General features: G+C 36.7%; 1 protein-coding gene across 2 annotated transcripts in view; it reads left to right on the top strand.

Annotated features, from left to right (window-relative positions):
• Nucleotides 1-4,039: 4,039 nt before the first annotated feature.
• The window catches only part of LOC123559605 (cyclin-dependent kinases regulatory subunit 1-like), a 31,856-nt gene continuing 9,398 nt past the window's right edge, over nt 4,040-26,497 (top strand). The window contains exons 1-2 of one of the 2 annotated variants that reach the window (XM_045351574.2): nt 4,040-4,192; nt 20,826-20,897. In XM_045351574.2, coding sequence (XP_045207509.1) covers nt 20,839-20,897 — 59 coding nt within the window. In that variant the 5' untranslated portion in view covers nt 4,040-4,192; nt 20,826-20,838. Of the gene's footprint in view, nt 4,193-5,834; nt 5,979-20,825; nt 20,898-26,497 lie in introns of those variants that run through there. The other variant, XM_053552548.1, reaches the window with a different exon arrangement.

Genomic DNA, 26,497 nt, shown 5'->3' with positions numbered 1-26,497 from the left:
GCCCCCTATGAATGAAATATCCGTATGAATCGGGAAGGTCTAGTTGTTCCAGGTATGAATGGAACTTTTTCGTCTTTGGCAATGTAAAATTAACTCAGTGACATAATACACACAATGTGTAATATGCAGAGATAAAGCTGGTAAATCATGCAAAATGTAAGGCGTATTTAACAAAAATATACAACACATCGAATTAGAATTTTATCGAAACACTTAGATAATGTTTATGTTATTTAAATTGAAACGGGATTTGCTATAGATTATGACCTCGGTCTATAAATAGCTCATTAAACAAACGCTGGGCCCGAGCACAGTTTCATTCATAACAAATGTCAATATGAATTATACTGCGCATTTTTAATTAAATGTTTAATAAAAGTATTACATTTACTTGGCATGATTTTGCATATAATGTAATAATTAAATAATGAGTACAAAATATGTATGATGTAAAAGGGAAGCATAATTTTTAAAAATCAATTCTTCCAGATCAGTTGCTATAGGTTCTACGGGACGTAATCGCTGCGCGGAATTGCCACAGTAACGTGAGAAGAAACAAATGACCACATTCTACGAAACAGCGTACATGTTATATTTTGCAACAGAAATAATGTTTACATTAACAATAGAAACTATAATATTATTTGATTTAACGGCATTTCTTTTTTGTGTGTGTGTGTGGGGGGGGGGGTGCTATTTTATACTAAACAAATTCGTTTGACGAATGCTGAAAGTAATATTGTAAAAAGTGCTTTGTCTCTAATTTACTTAAGGGGGTGGGGCGTAGATGTAAGCGATTTTTGTTTAAACACACGTTTTCAACTGTATTTCAGGTTAAATAAGTTAAAGTAGTCTCCTAAACACGGTATATTGATATGAGATTTTACTTATTTATATGCAAGTTCATGCTATATTAAAGTCAATGAATAAACTTGGCTTTCTAGTGTTCACTTTGAAACCATGGTGGGGCCAATGATAAGGTTACGAACGTAGCATAAACCGATTTAAATTAACCTGCGGTGTTTTTGCCACTGCCATTTAAAATTACTAGACGGTGCCCGACTGTGTTCCTTTCATTGTTCATTTTGCCCCCGTTTGTTTATAATTTTTACTTCATTTATATTTTGAAGATATGTTTATGTGTACAAATCAATACATACACTGTTACGAGGTTGTGGTTTGATTGGATTGAGTTTTTCAGATTCCCAAGTGAGAATTATGTGCTGTTTGTCTCACTAATTATGTTATCCCCAATGTAGTAAACACAGTGTATTTTTTCACCATCAATAGTCTGTAATATCCTTACACTACCTTCAGAAGTTAATCAAGATGATTCATCACAACAGTACCCTATGCTCGCCTTAGTTTGTGGAAAATCCATAATATCTAAGATTCTGCAAACATCTTTCCCGCACAGTTTTCATCCAGTGTTTTGTGGTAGCCAGACTTTCTGTACTTTCAGTACTTTGATTCACAGTAAATTGACAATGTCTTTATAAAACCTTGGTGATATTTAAAAACTAGGTCAACTATTCAACAACTAGATCACAAATGTCAAATAATGGAGAAAAAAAAGTAATATGCTATTTAATTAAGGTATTAGATCACTAATAGTAATGTTTACAAAATGGCCTTTGCTTGGTATATTCTTAAAGGTAACCATGTTTTGCACTATTTGGCAAATTTTAAACAACTTTTACCGTGCCGTTTTTTATAAATTTTGTATAACTTATGGTATCTCCTCAAGCTCAAGTAGAGACGAATTTCAAAGTGATAGCCACTATCCAAAACATTTGCAGAGAACTCATTTTACCATTAATTTTAATAAAAGAAACATCAAACTATTGGTAAACAATTATAAAACACAAAATAAAAATGTCAATATCATTTTTTCCATGGTGCCTCAATTAAATGGATTTAATGAGACAGAATTCATACTTCAACATTGAAAAAATAAGGTCGAATGTTGTGTTTCTGTTTTGAACTTTGCTTACTCCATTTAAAAATAACCTTATGGCAGATGTAAAACCTACCTAAATTTCTTCCACAATATATAATCTAAGAGTGAAGGCAAAATAGAGAACTTTCACCGCGTGTAACTCAATATTTTTAAAGATGTGTTACTCTACCCCTTCTGTTTAAGTAGTAAATTCACTTTAAACACCAAGAAATCACTTATAGGATTAATCTTCTTCCATTTTTGTACAGGAAATTAATAATAAGTCTTGAAAGAAGTAAAAACTTACTAGAAAAAAGGAAAATAAGGAGAAAAAAAATCTGGTCCCAGTAGGGCTTGAACCTATGCCCCCCTAAGAATTGCAGTAAAAGTAAGTTTATGGTAGGAATTGAATACTTCAGAAAGGAGGTTCTCTATTAGTGATCTAATACCTTAATTTCATTTCAAAAATTAGTAAAAACAATTGATTCTTAGGCGTAAAAAAATTGTTTATTTCCGGGCTCCCGACCTACCCTAAAGTTTCGGCCCGACCCTAAATGTTTTTATGGCCTTGGAGAGTTTTTTGTAAAACTACACTTTTTATGCTTTAAACATGGTCAGTGATGTTAGAAATCAACTTACTGATGCTCTAAATGTATAACCGCATTATTTGTATTCATTTTTTACACAAAAATAATTTCTGAAATGTCTCACTTAATAAAAATAAGTCCCTTCCAAAAAAAAACAAAGATTCTCCGACCTACCTACCCTATCTTTTTTAGCATGTTACCGGAAACAAAGATTTTTTAGGCCTTATGTGTTTCCATAACATAATGGTTGGGAACCAGTAGCCGGACAAATTTTCATATTTCGGCTCCATTATTTCCTCAAGAAATACTTGACAAAAATGAAGTATACACTATACAAATATCAGCTCCTTCTGCATCGGATGTTGTAATCAGCATTGCGTTGTGACGTAAAATATGGGTTCCATGGGGCCTCAAATGGGGTCACAAAAAGAAGGTTTTGTTCTCCATGAGGTAAACCAGTAGCCGGACAAATATTTTGCTGTTATTTTGATATCGAAATAAGTAATTAAACTTTAACTGGCCTGGCCTGAACAGGGTTGAAAATTGTGCTTATCGGACTAGGCCGGAGGTTGCACATGCCATTTTTAAAACATGTTGACTTTGTATCAAAACATATTCAATGTTTGAGACATTTTTTTTTTCATTTTTATTTAAGTATTATTCATTTTTTTTAAATAAACTTTGGGCATGTCAATTTTACCCATGGGCCCATTGGAAATAAGCTTTTAGCTTAATGGGTTATCCATAGGAACATAGTACAATTTTTCTTAACTTTTAGTAGTCATCTCCCTTTTGGTTATAAGTAAAAATACGCTGTGAACTTAGGTTTTAACTTCTATAACATCTTGTTTTAATGGTGATTCTTAATATTTTCAACTTTTGTCTGTGATACCTAATTTAATTGTTTGTCTTGTTTGTATTGTGTTCTATGTCCTAAAATAAATAATAATAATAAATAATGCTCAGTGTGCTTTAAAAAGACTAAAAATATTGGCTAATACATGGAGGGCTTGACCTCCAACTGTCTGTGTAAAGAAGACATTAGGTTGAAAGATGTCGTAATGATATTTAGAAAGAACTGAAAAAGATATAGGTAAAGGTAAATTTTACTTACCGTCGCTTTGTGAAACATTTAACATAAGCTCTGTAGAGCTTTTGAGCGACCCTATTTTAAGAACAGTTAAAACCAATATATCTTATCAATTTGCTGGTACTCATTTACGGCTGAGTCGATTGAGGCAATCGTGATAAGTGCCTTGCCCAAGGACACACTGCAATGGGAGTAGCCAGGATTCGAACCAGGGGCCTTCACCTCCATAGGAAAGCGTCTTAGGCTCTTAGCCCTCTCGACTACTGCGTCCACAAATATTCTTTGTTGTTTTTGTCAGTCACTGGTCGTGGAAATTCAAAACTTGATACAATCTTACCGATAAGTATATTCTGGGAGCGTGAGACGTAAATTTAGTGGTATTTTACCTTAAAATGTAATTCTCACAAAATAAATATAAAATCATACCGTCTGAATAATAACAACGCGCGAGAATCAAAATAAGTTTCATTCTAAACTGATTTTATTCATTTATTCAACGTACAATTATTCATAACTAGCCGTAAGGTTACTTTGTCTTATCGGGTTATATATTCAACCATCTGTCGAATAATAAATGTAAGTAAATTACAGATAAATACACGGCGGCTTCAAATGTCCCATGATTCCGCGAGGGTGTCGGCCCTTTTCACTCAGTCATTCTGCCCCTGATTGTTCACGCCCGTTTTCTGTAAGAGGTGACTTTTCACTCCCAATTTTATTTTGATCTCTAGAAATTATATTTTGAATAATGGATAGCTAAAAAATTTCAGGTTCGAGATGTTTATCTATGCTGTCGTGGATGCATTGGTCGAGAGGGCTAAGATGCTTTCGTACGGAGGTGAAGGCAGATCTAAAACCCGTGACGGTCATTATGACCATGACAGTTTTATCACGGGTCATCATGGGTTTTTATGCCCCCGGCATCTACTGATGCGGAGGCATATAGTGATCGTTCTGTCCGTCCGTCCGTACGAGGTTAACCAAATGGGACCGTTTCGTCTAACATCAATACCCCTTACTAGAATGACTTGATACTAATGCAGATGTAACCTGTGACCATCCTCATCTTCAGACCTCAGTTTGACCTTGACCTCATTTTGGACTTAGGTTGCTTTATATGGGCCAACTCTTGGTTAACCAAATGGGCCTGTTTCGTCTAGCATCAATACCGCTTACAAGAATGGATTGATACTAATACAGATGTAACCTGTGACCATTCCTCATCTTCAAACATCACTTGACCTCAGTTTGACCTTGACCTCGTTTTGGACTTGGGTTGCTTTGTATCGACAAGGATGCCACCGGGGGCATCAGGCGTTTATTGAACGCAGCTCCTTGTTCTTTTACTGTCATGGCAATGTCACGGGTAATCACGGGTAATCATGTGTCGTCATGGTCTTTTTTACCTCGACTATTCGAAGAATAGGGGAGCTATCCTACTCGCCCCGGCGTGAGCGTCACACAAATGTTAAAGTTTGCGTACCACCCCAAATATTTTCAAAGTCCATTGAGATACTGTTTTCATATTTTGCATACTTGTTTACCATCATGACCCCAGTCTGTAAAAAGGAGGAGGCAACTCTATCAAGCATTTTGACTGAATTATGGCCCCTGTTCGACTTATAATAAATGTTAAAGTTTGCGTACCACCCAAAATATTTTCAAAGTCCATTGAGATATTGCTTTCATATTTTGCATACTTGTTTACCATCATGACCGCAGTCTGTAAAAAGGAGGAGGCAACTCTATCAAGCATTTTGACTGAATTATGGCCCCTTTTCGACTTAAAATATGCTTATTGTAATGTTAAAGTTTTACTCATTGCATATATTATACTATCAAGCACTGAGAATAGTCGAGCGCGCTGTCCAGTGACAGCTCTTGTTTTCTTCTGTCATGGCGTTGTCACGGGTCTGAGAACCGGAACGTCATTTACAGACAATGACAGCGTCATAATTACAGAGTTGTTTTGGTAGTAATTATATTTTAAGATTGCATGATTTGCAAATTTCAAAAACACCATGAAGTATTCTTTAACTTTTTAAAAGATAAGATTAAGTTGGCAAGACGACCCATTGCATGTGAAAGTGACGGTGAGATTGGAATCATAAATGCTATGTCCTGTGTCTCAAATCTTGTCGACATCTGGTGTTGGAATCATATTCTGCAGGATTGTGGGCGTTGGCTTACAGAAAAGTGTTATTCAAGAGCAGAAGTTAACTGTTACAAGGACCATTTGCGTTGTATATTTGGGCAAGACAGTAGAGAAAAAAGTTTAGAAGCCATTGACTAACTACAAGAGGCTTGGATGGAGGAGTTTAAAAAATACTTCGACGATAGAATTTCACCGAACTTAACGAAGGTATGTAAGTGGGCAATTGAAAAATTAACTAGGTTTGACCCATACAGTGGTATAACTCAAAACCAAAGTGAAAGCATGAACAGGCTCCTGAAAAGTCTGAATAAATGGAAAGAGGCTCCAGTTTATGTTGTAGTTTTGTCTTTCTTGCGACTACACCAATGCTGTCTAAAGGAAATTTCAAGAGGCCGTGCTGGACTTGGTAATTACAGCCTCAAAGCACAATATATATCAACAAAAATAGGCCTTTCAGATATCGTTCAATTTGCCGTTTGTCAGCCGGAAGACTTAGTTGGCACGATAAGGGAAAACCAGTTCATCATGGAATCAATGAAATATGAAAATATCAAAGACGAAAAACTGAAAGTTTATATTCATACTTCCCGTGCTGATGAACTGATACAGAATGACAGAATTGCATTTTCGCCAAAACTAGGAACTTTTACAATCAAAGGTACAGAAGATAAACCCAGAGTTGTCACCCTATTCCCAGAAAATTGTTCTTGTACTGTAAAAAATTGTTACCATATTTATTAATTTATGGCAGTTGAAAAACCACTTGGTATGGAAATAAAACAAAAACCAGTTCCAAACTTGACAAGTATAAAATTCCAAGATAGCAAAAGAAAAGCTGGCAGAAAACGTCCAAGATCAGGCGACTTCGATTATGTTTTGGAAAAAGCCGTGAAGGACAGACTGACAGATAATATGGATGAAAATCCCGTGACAGATCAGGGTCCTCCCCAGGCCCTTTCAGCCGGGCGCTGCACCCGGCTTTAATATCTTAGCGCCAGGCTATAAAAGTTCAATATTATAAATTTTCATATGTACATTTTATCATCTGTAAACATAACCAGCCGATAATTACCTGTTTTGATCATGGCCGGAGGCAAAATCGATAATGATTTAGTCACGGAACGTGGTCACGTACTGTGTTACAAACAATCGGCTTATTTTACCGCCATCTGTCAAATTGTACTTTCATTTTCCTGTACGATATATTTTTTGCAGACAAAATTTTATTTTGAGCAGAAATACCTACATACATCAGATTCAAATACTTACAATATATATCAAACAAATTGATATTCATAATCACACCCTGGTACCGGCGCTCCCAAGTACAGGTGGCACTCACACATACAGCGCTCGATAAGCAATTTTGAAGGAGCGGTGGTGTAAGTATTTCTTATCGTATCTCCGGTAATTCAAAAAATTTTGTAAAATGAAATATCTGCGCCCTGATGAATAATTGATGACTATGTTCTGTGAGTGTCACAACATTCCATCTTGAAATAAACAAAATACGGCGAGTTAAACGTGAACATTTGACTCAAAAATGTCAAATGTCAAAAAAAAAACACGTAAAATAATCGGTAAGTACTCCAAATGTATTAATTTTTGATAAGCATCGTATAGTCATATCTTCCTACAATAACCAGTTCAAATTCCAAGACTGAATTTGTTATATTTAAAGAATGAGTCGCGTGGCGAATTGATGAAATGGTATAAATCAGCCACCGTAAAAATCTTCCATTTTTCTGTTATGAGTGTTTACTGAATCTTAAATCTAATGAAACAAGTAAAATATTGTTCGTAAGAAGTTCAACATTTATTATACATTCAATGAAGGCGTATGGTAAGTTGTTAAAATCAAAATAAAGAAAAGAATAGAAAACTTGTCAGTCCGTTATCAATGAGTTTTACTAACTCTATAATCAAACATTTACTCCACACCCAAACAAAAAAAGTATCGACCTGGCTCTATATATTTCATACGGATGCTCATAGCATTATACTGGTACCCAAAAACGTTGAGATTGGCCTGACATATTGTTTAGTAACAGCGTTTAACCAAACGCATACACACGCACAAACGCAAGCAAGCACACACATCTCTTCTTGCATACCTTACTGTCCACTGATCCCACTGAGTCCTATGAATGTTTTGAAGCACGTTTTCCATTTTCAACGAAATCCTAGGACATACCAAATTTTAGCATAAATCAGTTTTCAAGAAGCTTTTTATTAAAATTTTAATAAAAAATAATGTTAAAATATTGTTGCCGTAAGTTTTAACATAGAAAGGTCGACTTCTGGAGTCAGGTTTTTAATGGTATAAAGACTTATGATCATACAGGCACCACACTGAGAGTAAACAATAACAAGGTCTACATTTCTGAAGACTTTTCTCTAGCTGTACGTGTTGAGCGCCAAAAAAAATAACACCTGTGCCATGTGAGTGCCGTTTTGAAACCCCATACCATCTTTAAATACGAGTCATTCTTTAAATATAACAAATTAAGTCTTGGAATTTGAACTGGTTATTGTAGGAAGACATGACTATACGATACTGTATCAAAAATGAATACATTTGGAGTATTTACTGAGTATTTTATGTGTTTTTTTTTTACATTTGACATTTTTGAGTCAAACGTTCACGTTTAACTCGCCATATTTTGTTTATTTCAAGATGAAATGTTGTGACACTCACAGAACATAGTCACCAATTATTCATCAGGGCGCAGATATCTTTCATTTTAAGAAAAGTTTTGAATTACCGGAGATACAATAAGAAATACTTACACCACCGCTCCTCCAAAATCGCTTATTGAGCGCTGTATGTGTAAGTGCCACCTGTACTTGGGAGCGCCGGTACCAGGGTGTGATAATTGCATGGAATAAGTCTTAGCATAATTAAAATTGAAACCAGTCGACAGTAATTGACGAACCTGTTCAGTTGCTACCAAATAAATTAAAGGATGCAGGTAGAACATGCCAAACCATTAATATTGTATTTTCCATATCCAGCAAGTAATAGCTACTCAATTTCATCTATTTTTGTGTCAGAAAATGAATGCAAATAAGGGGGTAATGCCTTTAGAGCATCAGTAAGTTGATTTTTAGCATCATGCACTGGCCATGTTTAAAGCATAAAAAGTGCAGTTTTGCAACTTTGTGTTAAAAAGTTGAAAAAAATATTCTCCAAGGCCATAAAAACATTTAGAGTCGGGCCAAAAATTTAGGGTAGGTCAGGATACCAGAAACAAACAGTTTTTTTTTACGCCTTAAAAACTACCTGCAAAACTTGCAAAATTGCAACTGCAATTGCGAAAACCGGGAAAAATCAAACCTGAACCTGCAAGGTATTTCGGACGGCACAGATTCGGATAAGTCAATACATAGTCAAAGAAGATAGAAAACATCAATAGTTTTGTTTAAATTACTTTTACTTTAATTATTTTTTCATGAAATGAGCTGCAGATTCAGCTAAAACATGAAACACAGAATTATGTCTCCCACCACACAGTGGTCTGGGAGACATATTGATTTACTCCTGTCTGTGTGTCTGTCTGTCACAAAGCTTGTCGGCACTCTAAGTCGAAGATTTCTCACCCGATCTTCACCAAACTTGAATAAAATGTGTCTGACCATAAGACCTCGGCCAAGTTCGATAACTAGCCAAATCGGCCCAGGCACTCTGGAATTATGGCCCTTGAATTACCGAAAAATCCTCATTTCGCATGCGCTTTCGTGTAGGCAAAAAGCGCCCTATATGCGCTTTGGTGCAGGCAAAACGCTACTATTTAGTAGTATAGGGTACGCTTTGCTTGCACGAAAGCGCATGTGAAATTAGTAGTATAGGGTACGTTTTGGGTGCACGAAAGTGCATGTGCAAGTAGTATAGGGTACGTTTTGGGTATTTTGCAATGGTATTGTAACTGGGGTCCATTTTTCTCGGGGAAATAGCTACTATTAAACAAGTGGTAGAGTTCTAATATTCTTTTATTCCATTCTAAATAACAATGTTCTATCACTTTTCAATAATTCCAATTTATCAATTCATAGTACATAATAATTTATTATTCTCAAAGTTTCCGAAGTATTTCTTGCCTAAAATATTAAAATATCAATTTTGACTAATTTTGAATGTCTGGTGCCTTAACACTGCTACCTCAATCTAACTTAAACTCCAAACTGACTTCTTTCAACTTTCCCTCCAAACTCTGCAACATTTTCATACATGCCCACTTCATTCTTCAACCAATCACATCACACATGCATCATATTTCAACCAATCATATCACACATGCATACATTAAAACTTGACCAGTACTTGTCTACTCCAGTGGCTTATTACTTTCTGATACTAATAAACACTTACTAATTAAATTATTACCATATCAAATTCGGTCTGGAATATCTTTTGAAGTAGCAGACCAAATCAAATGCACATATGTTTAGCTATAATTATTTCTAGATAAGTAATAAACTATAGAAAGGTAAGGGCATTCTGATAAAATAATGACTTAATGTTATTTTAATGATTTTCATAATAAAAATATATCTAAAATATAGAACTGGTCACAGTATCTTTCAAAATGACACGAGCTTCTCAATTCAGACTGATAAGAAAAGGTATGATAGTCTTTTTGTTACTCTTTTTGTTTGCCAGTAACTACCGGAAATTAGTGTGTCACCTCCTGTAAATTTTGTTCACAGTTTGTTTTCGGTTAAAGATAAAATACTCCATCTTTAATAAGTATCATAATATTTGTGATTATAAAACATTTCTTTCATCAAAATACGTTAAAATTTATAAGAAATTAATTTTGTTTGAAAGAAAAATAAACCACTCGGTCTTTTACGGAACGTAACGGCTATCTTAGATTTTAGCGGTGACAGTTAGCACGGAGAGTAGTTTCCCTTTACCAAAATGGCGAAAATTGGAAACAAAACTTGTTTTGAAGTTGGAAAATGGTCTAAACCTGTGTATAATGCGCATCCACAATTGGGGGGTGGTCCCAGTGGGTCAAAAAACTGCGCAATATACATGGATATCTACGGTATACTACTTATAAAAGTAGTATGTGGGTCCTTTTGGTGTCAAAAACGCGCATGCGCATGTGCTCTAAGTAAACAGTATATAAAGACTGACTTACTATTTAGATGATTTGGCAGTTGTGGGAGACATGCGCTTTTCTCAAAAGCATCTCTAGTTAATAGACTGTGTTTGCCACTCTAAGGACCAAATAGATCCACATTATTTCCTCTCAAAACTGCTATTTTTCTGCAGAAACTTAATTAATGCAAGAAAAAAATCAATATGCATATTGTCTTAGAAACCCAATTTAAAAGAAAATCAAGTAGAAAGTATTCAATAATGATTCTTGCATTGATTTCTTCTTGATTTATTGTACCCCCCGACAACAAAGTTGTAAGGGGGGGTATACTGGTTTCAGGTTGTCTGTCTGTCCGTCTGGTCGTCTGTCCGTAGACGCAATCTTGTGCGCACCATCTCTCCTTATCCCCTTGACAGAATTTAATGAAACTTCACACAAATGATCAGTACCAACAGTAGTTGTGCATGGGGCATGTTAGGTTCTTTCAACAACAAAAATTGCAGAGTTATGCGACTTTGTTTTTTTGTTACTATACTATATACATAGACACAATCTTGTGTGCACCATCTCTCCTCATCCCCTTGACACAATTTAATGAAACTTCACACAAGTGATCAGTACCAACAGTAGTTGTGCATGGGGCATGTTAGGTTCTTTTAGAAAAAAAAATGGCAGAGTTATGGGACTTTGTTTTTTTGTTACTATACTATATACATAGACACAATCTTGTGCGCACCATCTTTCCTCATCCCCTTGACACAATTTAATGAAACTTCACACAAGTGATCAGTACCAACAGTAGTTGTGCATGGGGCATGTTAGGTTCTTTTAGAAAAAAAATTGGCAGAGTTATGGGACTTTGTTTTTTTGTTACTATACTATATACACAGACACAATCTTGTGTGCACCATCTCTCCTCATCCCCTTGACACAATTTAATGAAACTTCACACAAGTGATCAGTAACAACAGTAGTTGTGCATGGGGCATGTTAGGTTCTTTCAGAAAAAAAATTGGCAGAGTTATGGGACTTTGTTTTTTTGTTACTATACTGTATACATAGACACAATCTTGTACGCACCATCTCTCCTCATCCACTTGACACAATTTAATAAAACTTCACACAAGTGATCAGTAACAACAGTAGTTGTGCATGGGGCATGTTAGGTTCTTTCAGCGACAAAAATTGCAGAGTTATGGGACTTTGTTTCTTGTTAACATACTATGTACATACAGTCTGCATATGCAATCTTGTGCGTGCCTGATCTACCAAACCCTTACACACAATTTTATGAAACTTCAGTTCACACAAGTGATCAGTACCAACCCTAGTTGTGCATGGTGCATGTTACATTCTTTTAGATAAATATTCTGCATAGTTATGGGACTTTGTTTTTTGTTACTATACTGTATACATACAGTCTATATACATACAGTCCACATAATTATGCAATCTTGTGTGCGTCAAATTGCAATGTACTGTGTCAGTGCATGCGGGGGGTACATTCATCACCTTTAGTGATAGCTCTAGTTTTAGCTACCTTTGATAAATCTGTGAATATTTGCAGTTTCAGCAGTTGTCTCATATCATTCTTCTAATTCATCACCTCAATTGAATTAAAAATATATTTATCGCGATAGACCGCTAAAAAGTGTACCCGGCTATAATTCTAATTTAAAGAGCCTGGCTGTTACAAAATCCTGGGGAGAACCCTGCGGATAAAATTGATGCAATTCCTGTGACAACAGAAAATGAAAAAGACGAAAATCCTGTGACAGACACGCCACACATTTCTATCATTATAGAAGACACAGAACCTGGACAGCCAGTTGGGTCAAACACGTCTGTCAGAGGGCCTGGATGGTTAGAAATTGGAAACATTAAACTTAAGGACGAAGAAAAAAATATTCTTTATTCGCCAACTGAGTGGCTTAATGATCGTATTATAGACGCAGCTATGATTCTGGTTTCAAGAGACAATTTCCACATATATGGGGTTTTGACAGTTGTTAAATGCGGTCAATCTAACCTTTCCCCAGATTGTTAACAGGACTCCGGAACATGGTGGATCCCACTGGCTAAGTTTGTCAACCATGAAAGTGAACAGTAAATCAGAAATTAAAATATATGATTCCAGCTTCACATCTCAAAGTTTTCCAATTCAACAAGTGGTATGTAATTTACTTAATATGAGGAAGGATAATCGCAAATGCCACTGCAGAAGCTAATGGAATAGACCCTGTACTCAAAGATATAATGTGGAACTTTGTCATGGTCATTTAATTCATTGCTTGGAAAAAGGTAAAATATCACCATTTCCTGCCGGGTCTAGGACTCTTGAGCACGCAAATGGTGTTAGATACTTCACTTATTTAAAAGTATTTTGTTCGTGTAGAATGCCTGAAGATGGTATGTATGTGGTATGTGACAAATGCAAAATATGGTACCACCCTGTGAGGGACTGCATAAAGACTACATACCAGCAAAGGGTTCTCGCCAGGCTATTATCGCCTGTCGCGGGCGACATGCCTTCAGACTTTGAGTTGTATATTCGACATCCCTTATTTCCCCCGTCATCCCTTAATTGCCGAAGCGACATGTCATAAAATCATCCCAATAAACACCCCGATTAATTCGATAGTGTAGTTTTAAGATTATACATGTCGTTAGATATAATGACAGATGATTCAACAATTATCGTCCGAATGTTTTTCGCAATCAAGGAAAGACAATGTAAAAATTGTGCAACACGGTAAAATGCTTTTGAACAATTATCGCCGTAATACTATTAATGTTTTTCACACGTATGAAATGTGTTTTCTCGGGCGGAATATCGAAAAGACAATGCAAGAATTAATGTTTTCTGTCGTTACTTTCAAAATAGAACTTGTAGAGAAAAGTTTGAAATACCCTCCGTGCATTATTTCAACATGAACGGACACTTTGGTAGAACCACCGACCTTCCGTAAGCCAGCTGGATGGCTTCCTCACATGAAGAACCTCACATGAAGAATTCAACGCCCCGAGTGAGGCTCGAACCCATATCGATGAGGGGCAAGTGATTTGAAGCCAGCGACCTTAACCACTCGGCCACGGAGGCCCCGGTCACAATATCAGAATCCCTCCCAGCCACGCCAAATGGGCATTGATCCAAAATGGAAACCAGCGTTTCCCTGGATGACAGTCTCAGATTGTGTTGTTTTACATGTATGTACAGTGAACTTGCCTATTCCGAACCAGTCTGTGAATTGACTCATTTCCAAGTTTTTAAGCAGCCGTCACGCATACGTCAAGAAAAACCGTAAGCTATGCTTTGGTTTTATATCTAATACACTGGTTCGGAAAGGGCAAGTTCGCTGTACAACAAACAGTTGACATTTTCAAAAACTTAAAATGGATAAGTTTTCAGCAAATAAACTCCGCAGAAATAGAAGACATAAACTTTAAAATACAAATAGATCTGTGTGTAGTGCTAAAATTGTGTAGTTTTATGTACAATAAATAGTAAATGAACATTTTTAGCAACTTAAAATTGATGAACTTTTAATTGTCATTCAGCAAATAACTCCGTAGGATTTTTATGACCTTACATCTTTTCTTGTTGTACATGTAAATGATGCTTATTAATCACTGAAAATACCACTATGTTTTTCACTCTGGAATGCACCAAAATGAGTTGTAGTAACACAAAATTTTCTGGGGTGACCCCCATGCAGGAGGGGACACCCCTCCCGCACCCACCCCTTTCCTCGTCAAAAAATATCCTTCTGCATCATGCCTTCAGAAAATCCTGGCTAGAACCCTGCAGCAGATGACGTACTCTACTATTGTAAAAAATGTACAGACCCCAAAAAGCAAAAACGAAAATACACGAAAAAAAAAATGATTGTATTTATTAAGATTTTTAGCTCGACTATTCGAAGAATAAGTAGAGCTATCCTACTCACCACGGCGTCGGCGTCACACCTTGGTTAAGTTTTTCGTACCAGTCCACATTTTGACAAAGTCTTTTGAGATAAAGGTTTGAAACTTTCAACACTTGTTTACCATCACCATGGCCAGTTATAGGCAAGAGCACTTAACTCCATCAAGGATTTTGGCTGAATTATGGCCCCTTTTGACTTAGAAATCATGGTTAAGTTTTTCGTACTAGTTCATATTTTGACAAAGTCTTTTGAGATAAAGCTTTAAAACTTTCAACACTTGTTTACCATCACCATGTCCAGTTATAGGCAAGAGAACATAACTCTTTCAAGGATTTTGGCTGAATTATGGCCCTTTCACCTTAGAAATCTTGGTTAAGTTTTTTGTACCAGTTCATATTTTGACAAAGTCTTTTGAGATACATTTGTAAAGCTTTGAAACTTTCAACACTTGTTTACCATCACCATGTCCAGTTATAGGCAAGAGCACATAACTACATCAAGGATTTTGGCCGAATTATGGCCCCTTTTGACTTAGAAATCTTGGTTAAGTTTTTTGTACCAGTTCATATTTTGACAAAGTCTTTTGAGATAAAGCTTTGAAACTTTCAACACTTGTTTACCATCACCATGTCCAGTTATAGGCAAGAGCACATAACTACATCAAGGATTTTGGCTGAATTATGGCCCCTTTTGACTTAGAAATCTTGGTTAAGTTTTCGTACCAGTTCATATTTTGTGTAAAGTGTTCGACATGTGGCTTTGAAACTTTTATCACTTGTTCAGTAAAATAGTCTCTATCTGTAGGAAAGAGAACATAACTCTGTCTTATATTTTGGCTGAATTATTGCCCTTTTTTAGCTCATCTGATTTTTTGAAAAAAAAATGATGAGTTATTGTCATCACTTGAGCGGTTGTCGGCGTCGGCGTTGCCTGGTTAAGTTTTATGTTTAGGTCAGCTTTTCTCCTAAACTATCAAAGCTATTGCTTTGAAACTTGGAATACTTGTTCACCATCATAAGCTGACCCTGTATAGCAAGAAACATAACTCCATCTTGCTTTTTGCAAGATTTATGGCCCCTTTTGTACTTAGAAAATATCAGATTTCTTGGTTAAGTTTTATGTTTAGGTCAACTTTTCTCCTAAACTATCAAAGCTATTGCTTTGAAACTTGGAATACTTGTTCACCATCATAAGCAGACCCTGTACATCAAGAAACATAACTCCATCTTCCTTTTTGCAAGAATTATTACCCCTTTTGGAATTAGAAAATCAGTTTTCTTGGTTAAGTTTTATGTTTAGGTCAGCTTTTATCCTAAACTGTCAAAGTTATTGCTTCAAAACTTGCAACACTTGTTCACCATCATAAGCTGACCCTGTACAGCAAGAAACATAACTCCATCCTGCTTTTTGCAAGATTTATGGCCCCTTTTGGACTTAGAAAATATCAGATGTCTTGGTTAAGTTTTATGTTTAGGTCAACTTTTTCTCTTAAACTATCAAATGTATTGCTTTGAAACTTGGAATACTTGTTCACCATCATAAGCAGACCCTGTACATCAAGAAACATAACTTCATCTTGCTTTTTGCAAGAATTATTGCCCCTTTTGGAATTAGAAAATCAGTTTTCTTGGTTAAGTTTTATGTTTAGGTCAGCTTTTATCCTAAACTATCAAAGTTATTGCTTCAAAACTTGCAACACTTGTTCACCATCATAAGCTGACCCTGTACAGCAAGAAACATAACTCCATCCTGCTTTTTGCAAGATTTATGGCCCCTTTTGGACTTAGAAAATATCAGATTTCTTGGTTAAGTTTTATGTTTAGGTCAACTTTTTCTCTTAAACTATCAAATGTATTGCTTTGAAACTTGCAACACTTGTTCACCATCATAAGCTGAGCCTGTACAGCAAGCAACATAACACCATCCTGTTTTTAGCTCACCTGAGCAATGCTCAGGTGAGTTTTTCTGATCGCTCGATGTCCGGCGTCCGTCGTCCGTCGTCTGTCGTCCGTCGTCTGTCAACATTTAGCTTGTGTATGCGATAGAGGCTGTATTTTTCAATTAATCTTCATGAATATTGGTCAGAATGATAACCTTGATGAAATCTAGGCCGAGTTCGAAAATGGGTCATCTGGGGTCAAAAACTAGGTCACTAGGTCAAATCAAAGAAAAACCTTGTGTATGCGATAGAGACTGTATTTTTCATTTAATCTTCATGAATATTGGTCAGAATGATAACTTTGATGAAATCTAGGCCGAGTTCGAAAATAGGTCATCTCGGGTCAAAAACTAGGTCACTAGGTCAAATCAAAGAAAAACCTTGTGTATGCGATAGAGGTGGTATTTTTCAATTAATCTTCATGAATATTGGTCAGAATGATAACCTTGATAAAATCTAAGCCGAGTTCGAAAATGGGTCATCTCGGGTCAAAAACTAGGTCACTAGGTCAAATCAAAGAAAAACCTTGTGTATGCGATAGAGGCTGTATTTTTCAATTCTTCTTCATGAATATTTGTCAGAATGATAACCTTGATGAAATCTAGACCGAGTTCGAATATGGGTCATCTCGGGTCAAAAACTAGGTCACTAGGTCAAATCAAAGAAAAACCTTGTGTATGCCATAGAGGCTGTATTTTTCAATTGATCTTCATGAATTTTGGTCAGAATGATTGCCTTGATGAAATCTAGGCCGAGTTCGAAAATGGGTCATCTGGGTCAAAAACTAGGTCACTAGGTCAAATCAAAGAAAAACCTTGTGTATGCGATAGAGGCGGTATTTTTCAATTGATCTTCATGAATTTTGGTCAGAATGATTACCTTGATGAAATCTAGGCGAGTTCGAAAATGGGTCATCTGGGGTCAAAAACTAGGTCACTAGGTCAATATCAAAGTAAAAACCTTGTGTATGCGATAGAGGCTGTATTTTTCAATTGATCTTCATGAATTTTGGTCAGAATGATTGCCTTGATGAAATTTAGACCAAGTTCGAAAATGGGTCATCTGGGGTCAAAAACTAGGTCACTAGGTCAAATCAAAGAAAAACCTTGTGTATGCAATAGAGGCTGTATTTTTCAACTGATCTTCATGAAATTTAGCCAGAAAGATTACCTTGATAAAATCTAGGCTGATTTCGAAAATGGGTCGTCTTGGGTCAAAAACTAGGTCACTAGGTCAAATTGAAGAAAAACATTGTGTATGCAATAGAGGATGTATTTTTCAATTGATCTTCATGAAATTTGGTCAGAGTGATTGCCTTGATGAAAACTAGGTCGGTTTTGAATATGGGTTATCTGAGGTCAAAAACTAGGTCACTAGGTCAAATTAAAGAAAAATCTTGTGTATGCGATAGAGACTGTTTTTTTCAGTTGATATTTATGAAATTTGGTCAGGTTGATTGCCTTAATGAAATCTAGGTCGAATTTGAATATGGGTCATCTGAGGTCAAAAACTAGGTCACTTGGTCAAATCAAAGAAAAAACTTCTGTATGTGATAGAGGCTATATTTTTCAGTTGATCTTCATGAATTTTGGTCAGAATGATTGCCTTGATAAAATCTAGGTCGAGTTTGAACATGGGTCATCTAGAGTCAAAAACTAGGTCATATCTAAGAAAATGCTTGTTTTATCGCAAGAGACCAATTTTTTGGTCCAATCTTAATGAAAATTGGTCAGAATATTTGTTTCCATGAAATCACTAGGTCAAACATGGTTTACACTGTTATGGAGTGTTCTTAGGTGAGCAACCTAGGGCCATCTTGGCCCTCTTGTTTGCAATAATTATTGCCCCTTTTGGACTTAGAAAATCATTTTCTTGGTTGAGTTTTATGTTTAAGTCAACTTTTCTCATAAACCATCAAAGCTATTGCTTTAAAACTTGCAACAGTTTTTCACCATCAGTAGTGGACACTGTACACCAAGAAACATAACTCTATCCTGCTTTTTGCAAAAATGATGGCCCTTTTTAGACTTAGAAAATCATGGGTAGGACAATATTTCTGTTATACAAAAAAAAATCAGATGAGCGTCAGCACCCGCAAGGCGGTGCTCTTGTTTGGACTTTGAAATTGGTTCTGATTTCATACAAGTCCACGTTTTGTCAAAACTATTTGACATATGGCTTTAAAACTTTGAACACTTGTTAATCATCATGATTTCCATCTGTAGGCAAGAGTACATAACTCTGACAACTATTTTGGCTGAATAATGGCCCTTTTTGTACTTCGAAATTGGTTCACACATTGCCATTTAGTGCAAGTCTTATCGAAATCCACAAATACAGGAACATTGTTTGTCTAATGTATTTTTTTCTTTTGTCTGAATACCTGTAGAAATATTTTGACCCCATTCTTCAATCAATTCTTGAATAGTCGAGCGCGCTGTCATCCGACAGCTCTTGTTTATTGTTTTAATTATTCATAAAAAATGTCAATCACAATTTTGTGGTCAGTGTTGAACCAAATATATTTAAAAGAAACCAATCATCGGAAACCTACGAAACGTTAGGTAGATCACCGAGTCCTGTCTGTCAATTGTTATACGGAGCTTTCCATAGTTTGCTGAATACGATAGTATTTCTAAAAATAGATAGCATCACAGGGTTTAGTAGCCCATCACGGAAAATTCAATGTGTCACGGATATTAGGTGTATGTCACGGATTTATGTCATAACGGACATCACAGAATTTAAGATTGTCACGGGATTTAGGTGATCCCAGGTGAAGGCCCTGGGTTCGATTCCTGGCTACTCCCATTGTATGTCCTTGGGTAAGGCATTTACCATGATTGCTTCAGTCGACTCAGCTGTAAATGGGTACCAGCAAACTGCCTGGGGGTAAGGTATGATTGGTTTTAACCAAAGAGCTATAAAAACAAAATAGATCGGCAACTTGAAAGGCATTTAGTGCAGATCTTGCCAACATTACGTAGGAACTGAATGAAATCTCGTTTTACCAGTGTATGAAACAGACAGCAGACAGATAAAAATTTGTGTTGTGAAAAACTTTCTATTAGATAGTTTGTTATAATGATACTGGTGTTTTTATAATATTATTAGTAATTACTATATGGGGAAAGAATGAATTTATGACTGGAAGTCTGAGGAATCAACAGTTTTCGTTTGAAAATTGGACCTGATTCGATTTATTATGTGCCGGCTGAATCGCCAGTATAATACTTTAATAAGCGACTGTTGATTTGATCATGATTGATCAAGTCGGCAAACTCTTCCGTAAGATAACGTGCGGACACAAGCTCAGCTGAGATTATCTCCTGTTGCCATTCTGTGTATACTTCTCTGTTTTAACTGTTCTTAAAATAGAGTCACTCAAAAGCAATACAGAGCTTATAAATGTTCATTGTTTCACAAAGTGACAGTAAATAAAATTTACCTTTACCATGTCACGGATCTCTGAGCTGAAACAAATCCCGTATTGAAACCTGACCAGAAATTTTGCCAGAAGTCTGTCGCGCTAGGATTTCCTTAAATGGTTAGACAACCCGTACAGGGCAGGCTAGAGGTCCAGTAATCAATATGAATACTGAGAATGGTATTTATGAGAAAGATTACCCCTATTGATTTTGAGGTCAGTAGGTCAAAGGTCACAGTGACACAGAAAAGTTAAAAGGTTTCCGGACGATAACTTGAGAACACTTGGGCCTAGGATCACGAAACTTAATACGGAGGTTGATCATTACCAGCAGATGATCCTAATGATTTTGTGGTCAGTAGGTCAAAGGTCAAGGTCACAGTGACACAGAACAGTTAAAAGGTTTCTGGACGATAACTTGAGAACACTTGGGCCTAGGGTCACAAAACTTAATAGGGAGGTTGATCATGACCAGCAGATGATCCCTACTGATTTTGAGTTCAGTAGGTCAAATGTCCAGTGCACAGTGACCAAATAATTTCTGTTCCTTGTGCAGTTACTGAATGCATCAAAAAGGGCTTTAAATTCATGATTTTGTGTTCTATGAGCTCTTATTATTTTTTGTTTTATGTTTGTTTGTTGTTTTTTTTTCAGAAACATAGACAAAATGCCAATAGACCAGATATCATATTCTGAGAAGTACTGTGATGAGAAATATGAGTACAGGTACTTTAATATTAAATACAGAATTTGTTTATATATTGTTGCTTCTTAATTAACAGCAACTATCTTGCAATTTACTCTACTTATAATTTCATTGTATTGCAAGACTTCACTCTGTTTTCTAGTTTGCCATGCAAAACACACTGTGTCAAGGGATTACAAAATAAGTCAACAATTCTTAGCTCACCTGAGTACGAACTGCTCAAGATGAGCTTTTGTGACCGGTTATTGTCCAGCGTCTGTCAACATTTGCCTTGTTAGCACTCTAAGAGGCCACAGTTGTGATCCAGTCTTTATGAAACTTGGTCAGAATGTTTTTCTTGATGCTCTAGGACAAGTTTGAAACTGGGTCATGTGGGGTCAAAAACAAGGTCACCCTGTCAAATCAAAGGAAAAGCTTGTTAATACTCTAGAGGCCACATTTATGACCTTATCTTCATGAAACTTGGTCAGAATGTTTATCTTGATAATCTCTAGGTCAGATTTGAAACTGGGTCATGTTGGGTCAAAAACTAGGTCACCCACTCAAATATAGAAAAATCATGAAACTTGGTCAAAATGTTTATCTTGATATTTAAACCAAGTTCGAATCAGGGTTATGTTGGCTCAAAAACTAGGTCACTAGCCTAGGCCAGATCAAAGGAAAATCTTGTTAACTCTCTAGCGAGCATATTTTAACTTATGAGAATTGGTCAGAATGTTTGTCTTGATGACTTCTACGTCAAGTTTGAATCTGGGTCATGTGGGGTCAAAAAACTAGGTCAGTAGGCCAGATCAAAGGAAAAGCTTGTTAACACTCTAGAGGAAACTCATGAGAATTGGTCAGAATGTTTGTCTTGATGAAATCTAGGTCAAGTTTAAATATGGGTCATCTGGGCTCAAAAACTACATGTAGGTCACTTAGTCAAATCCAATAAAAACTGTGTGTGCAATAGGGGCTGATTTTTGACTGGATATTCATGAAATTTGATTAGAATAAATTTCTTGATGAAGTGTAGCTCAAGTTTGAATCTTGGTCATCTGGGATCAAAAACTAGGTCACCTGGTCAAATCAAAGAAACCCCTTGTGGGCTGCATTTTTCATTTGATGTGCATGAAGCTTGGTCAGAATTTTTGTATCCATCAAATCTCGGATGAGTTTTTATATGGGTCACGTGGGGTTAAAAACTAGGTCACCAGGTCAAATCAAAGAAAAAGCTTGTTTACTTTGTAGGGGCCACATTTTTATGCGCCCGAAGGGACATATCATGTTATATTCCCGGTGTCCGTCCGTCTGTTAGCAATTTCGTGTCCACTATGTAACTCTTGAACCCCTTGAAGGATTTCAAAGAAATTTGACACAAATGTTCACCACACTGAGACGACATGCAGAGCGCATATTCTGGATGACTCACTTGAAGGTCAAGGTCACACCTAGGGGTCAAAAGTCGTATCAGTTTGTTTCGTGTCCGCTCTGTAACTCTTGAACTTGGAAGGATTTCAAAGAAACTTGGCAAAAATGTTCACCACACTTAGATGACCTGCAGAGCGCATGTTTCGGATGACTAGCTTCAAGGTCAAGGTCATAATTGGGGGTCAAAGGTCATATATGACTGCTTTGTGTATATTGCTCTGCATTGCAGTGCTCTTGTTTTTATTTGGCAGATCCCTATTTTGTTCACTTAAATATTTTTTTAGCTCACCAGAGCCAAAGGCTCAGGATGAGCTATTAGGATCACTCACCGTCCGTTGTCTGTCGTCTGTTGTCCGTAAACTTTTACTTCAAACAATATCTCCTCATAAACCGCTAGGCAAATTTCATCCAAACTTCACAGGAATGTTCCTTGGGTGAAGCTCTACAAAAATTGTTCAAAGAATTGAATTCCATGCAGAACTCTGGTTGCCATGGCAACCGAAAGGAAAAACTTTAAAAATCTTCTTCTCAAAAACCATAAGCCCTAGAGCTTATATATTTGGTGTGAAGCATTGCCTAGTGGACCTCTACCAAGTTTGTTCAAATCATGACCCCAGGGTCAAAATTGACCCCGCCCCAGGGGTCACTTGATTTTACATAGAAAAATCTTAAAAAATCTTCTTCTCGAAAAACCAGAAGCCTTAGACCTTAGATATTTGACATGTAGCATTGCCTAATGGACCTCTACTAAAGTTGTTCAAATCATGACCCCGGGGTCAAAATTGACCCCGCCCCAGGGGTCACTTGATTTTACATAGGAAAACCTTAAAAAATCTTCTTCTCAAAAACCAGAAGCCCTAGAGCTTAGATATTTGACATGTAGCATTGCCTAGTGGACCTCTACTGAAGTTGTTCAAATTATGACCCCCGGGGTCAAAATTGATCCCGCCCTAGGGGTCACTTGATTTTACGTAGGAAAATCTTCAAAAAAATTCTAAAAAATAAAGCAGAAGGCCTAGATCTTAGATATTTCACATGTAGCATTGCCTAGTGGACCTCTACAAAATTTGTTCAAATCAGACCCCCCGGGGTCAAAATTGACCCCGCCCCAGGGGTCACTTGATTTTACATAGGAAAACCTTGAAAAATCTTCTTCTCAAAAAGCAGAAGCCCTAGAGCTTAGATATTTGACATGTAGCATTGCCTAGTGGACCTCTACTAAAGTTGTTCAAATTATGACCCCCGGGATCAAAATTGACCCCGCCCTAGGGGTCACTTGATTTTACATATGAAAATCTTCAAAAAATTTTCTTAAAATAAACCAGAAGGCCTAGAGCTTAGATATTTCACATGTAGCATTGCTTAGTGGACCTCTACAACATTTGTTCAAATCATGACCCCAGGGTCAAAATTGACCCCGCCCCAGGGGTCACTTGATTTTACATAGGAAAATCTTCAAAAATTTTCTAAAAATAAACCAGAAGGCCTAGATCTTAGATATTTGACATGTAGCATTGCCTAGTAGACCTCTACAAAATTTCTTCAAATCATGACCCCCCGGGGTCAAATTGGCCCCGCCCAATGGGGTTACTTGATTGTACATAGAAAAAATCTTCAATATTTTCTAAAAATAAACCAGAAGGCCAAGAGCTTAGATATTCGACATGTAGCATTGCCTAGTGGACCTTTACAAAATTTATTCAAATCTTGACCCCCCAGGGTCAAATTGATCCAGCCCTAGGGGTTACTTTATTGTACATAGGGAAATCTTCATAAATTTGCATAAAATAAACCAGAAGGCCTAGATCTTAGATATTCGATATGTTACATTGCCTAGTAGACTTCTACAGACTTTGTTCAAATCATGACCCCGGGGTAAAATTGGCCCCGCCCCAGGGGTTTCTTGATTGTACATCGGAAAATTTTCCAAAAAATTTCTAAAAATCATCAGTTTGACATTTGAAACATATTACTCTGGTGAGCATTCCAGGGTCATCATGACCCTCTTGTTTTAATTACTTCCCTTTTATGTTACTATAAATAGCTTATTTTGAAACTTTTTTATTATTGGCCTTGGGAAAAACCGAAACCACTTTTCTGTGATACAACATGGATTTTACCTCCAATTTTTAGGTGTATTTTGACATACCTGTACCTGGTAAGGATTTTTTTGTGGACTTTGAATATTTTTAGCTCGACTATTCGAAGAATAGGGGAGCTATCCTACTCGCCCCGGCGTCGACGTGAGCGTTAGCGTCACACAAATGTTGAAGTTTGCGTACCACCCCATTTTGACTGAATTATGGCCCTTTTCGACTTAGAATAAATGTTAAAGTTTGCGTACCACCCCAAATATTTTCAGAGTCCATTGAGATATTGCTTTCATATTTTGCATACTTGTTTACCATCATGACCCCAGTCTGTAAAAAGGAGGAGGCAACTCTATCGAGCATTTTGACTGAATTACGGCCCCTTTTCGACTTGGAATAAATGTTAAAGTTTGCGTACCACCCCAAATATTTTCAAAGTCCATTGAGATATTGCTTTCATATTTTGCATACTTGTTTACCATCATGACCCCAGTCTGTAAAAAGGAGGAGGCAACTCTATCTAGCATTTTGACTGAATTATGGCCCTTTTCAACTTGGAATAAATGTTAAAGTTTGCGTACCATCCCAAATATTTTCAAAGTCCATTGAGATATTGCTTTCATATTTTGCATACTTGTTTACCATCATGACCTCAGTCTGTAAAAAGGAGGAGGCAACTCTGTCAAGCATTTTGACTGAACTATGGCCCCTTTTCGACTTAGAATAAATGTTAAAGTTTGCGTACCACCCCAAATATTTTCAAAGTCCATTGAGATATTGCTTTAATATTTTGCATACTTATTTACCATCATGACCCCAGTCTTTAAAAAGGAGGAGGCAACTCTATCAAGCATTTTGACTGAATTTTGGCCCCTTTTCTACTTAGAATATGCTTATTGTAATGTTAAAGTTTTACTCATAGGTTATATCATACTATCAAGCACTGAGAATAGTCGAGCGCACTGTCCACTGACAGCTCTTGTTTAGTGGACTTAGATTTTTTATGCCCCCGAAGGGAGGCATATTAGTTTTCAACTGTCCGTCCGTTCATTCGTTCGTCACAACATTAACTTTTTTGCATGAAGGCACTTTAATCGCGAACCAGTGCACTCAGGACCTTCAAACTTCACATGCTGATAGTACTTATTGAGTACACAACCCCTACTGACTTTGGGGTCACCCTGTCAAAGGTAAAGGTCACCATGTCAAAGGTCAAGGCGCTGCGGGGGCATTTGTCACCATTAGTGACAGCTCTTTTTTTTTGAAGTTCTTCCCTTTGTTGTTCTAGTCCTTTGGGCTTCAACAGTCGGGTTCTTTAAATTTTGCTCCCATCCTCTGATGTAACCCTTTGGGCAAATATTACCCCGCTTGGCAGAGCTCTTGTTTATTCTACATTCATAAAACTTGGTCAGAATGTTATCATGAAGTATTGAATGATTATGAATCTGGATCATGTAGGGTCAAAAACTAGGTCACTAGGCCAAATCAAGGGAAAAACTTGTTTACACTCTAGAGGCCACTTTTTTGCTCCAATCTTCTCGAAGCTTTGTCAGAACGATTGTTTTCATGAAATCTTGGACTAGTTCTAATCTGGGTCATGTGTCAAAAACTGAGTCAAAAACTAGGTCACTAGGTCAAACCAAAGAAAATGCTTGTTTACACTCAAGAGGCCACATTTTTGGTCCATTCTTAAAAAAATATGTTTGGAATATTTGTCTCCATGAAATCACTAGGTCAGACATGTTTTGTGCGTTACTCAGGAGAGCAATCTAGGACCATCTTGGCCCTCTTGTTATTTGGGTCATGTGGGGTCAAAAACTAGGTCACCAGGTCAAATCAAAGTAAAAGCTTGTTTACACTCAAGGAGCCACATTTTTTATTCGGTCTTCATAAAACTTGGTCAGAATGTTATCGTCAGTGTTGCCACTTACCTTGAAAAGTCAGGGAAAAATTATTTTTTTCAAGGTCAGTGAATTATAAGGGAAAACTTGATAATGGTCAGTGAAAAATGAAATTTCAGAAGTCGGGGAAATGATAGGGGAAAATGAAATTCTGGGTTGATGTTTAAAATGTTCAGTGGCTATGGCAGTCTTCAAGCAGTATTTAAAGTATTTCAAAAC

The sequence above is a fragment of the Mercenaria mercenaria genome, chromosome 10 (assembly GCF_021730395.1).
Source record: "Mercenaria mercenaria strain notata chromosome 10, MADL_Memer_1, whole genome shotgun sequence".
NCBI lineage: Eukaryota > Metazoa > Mollusca > Bivalvia > Venerida > Veneridae > Mercenaria > Mercenaria mercenaria.
Note: the sequence above shows the minus strand (reverse complement) of the source record. Positions and strands in the feature narration are given on the sequence as shown.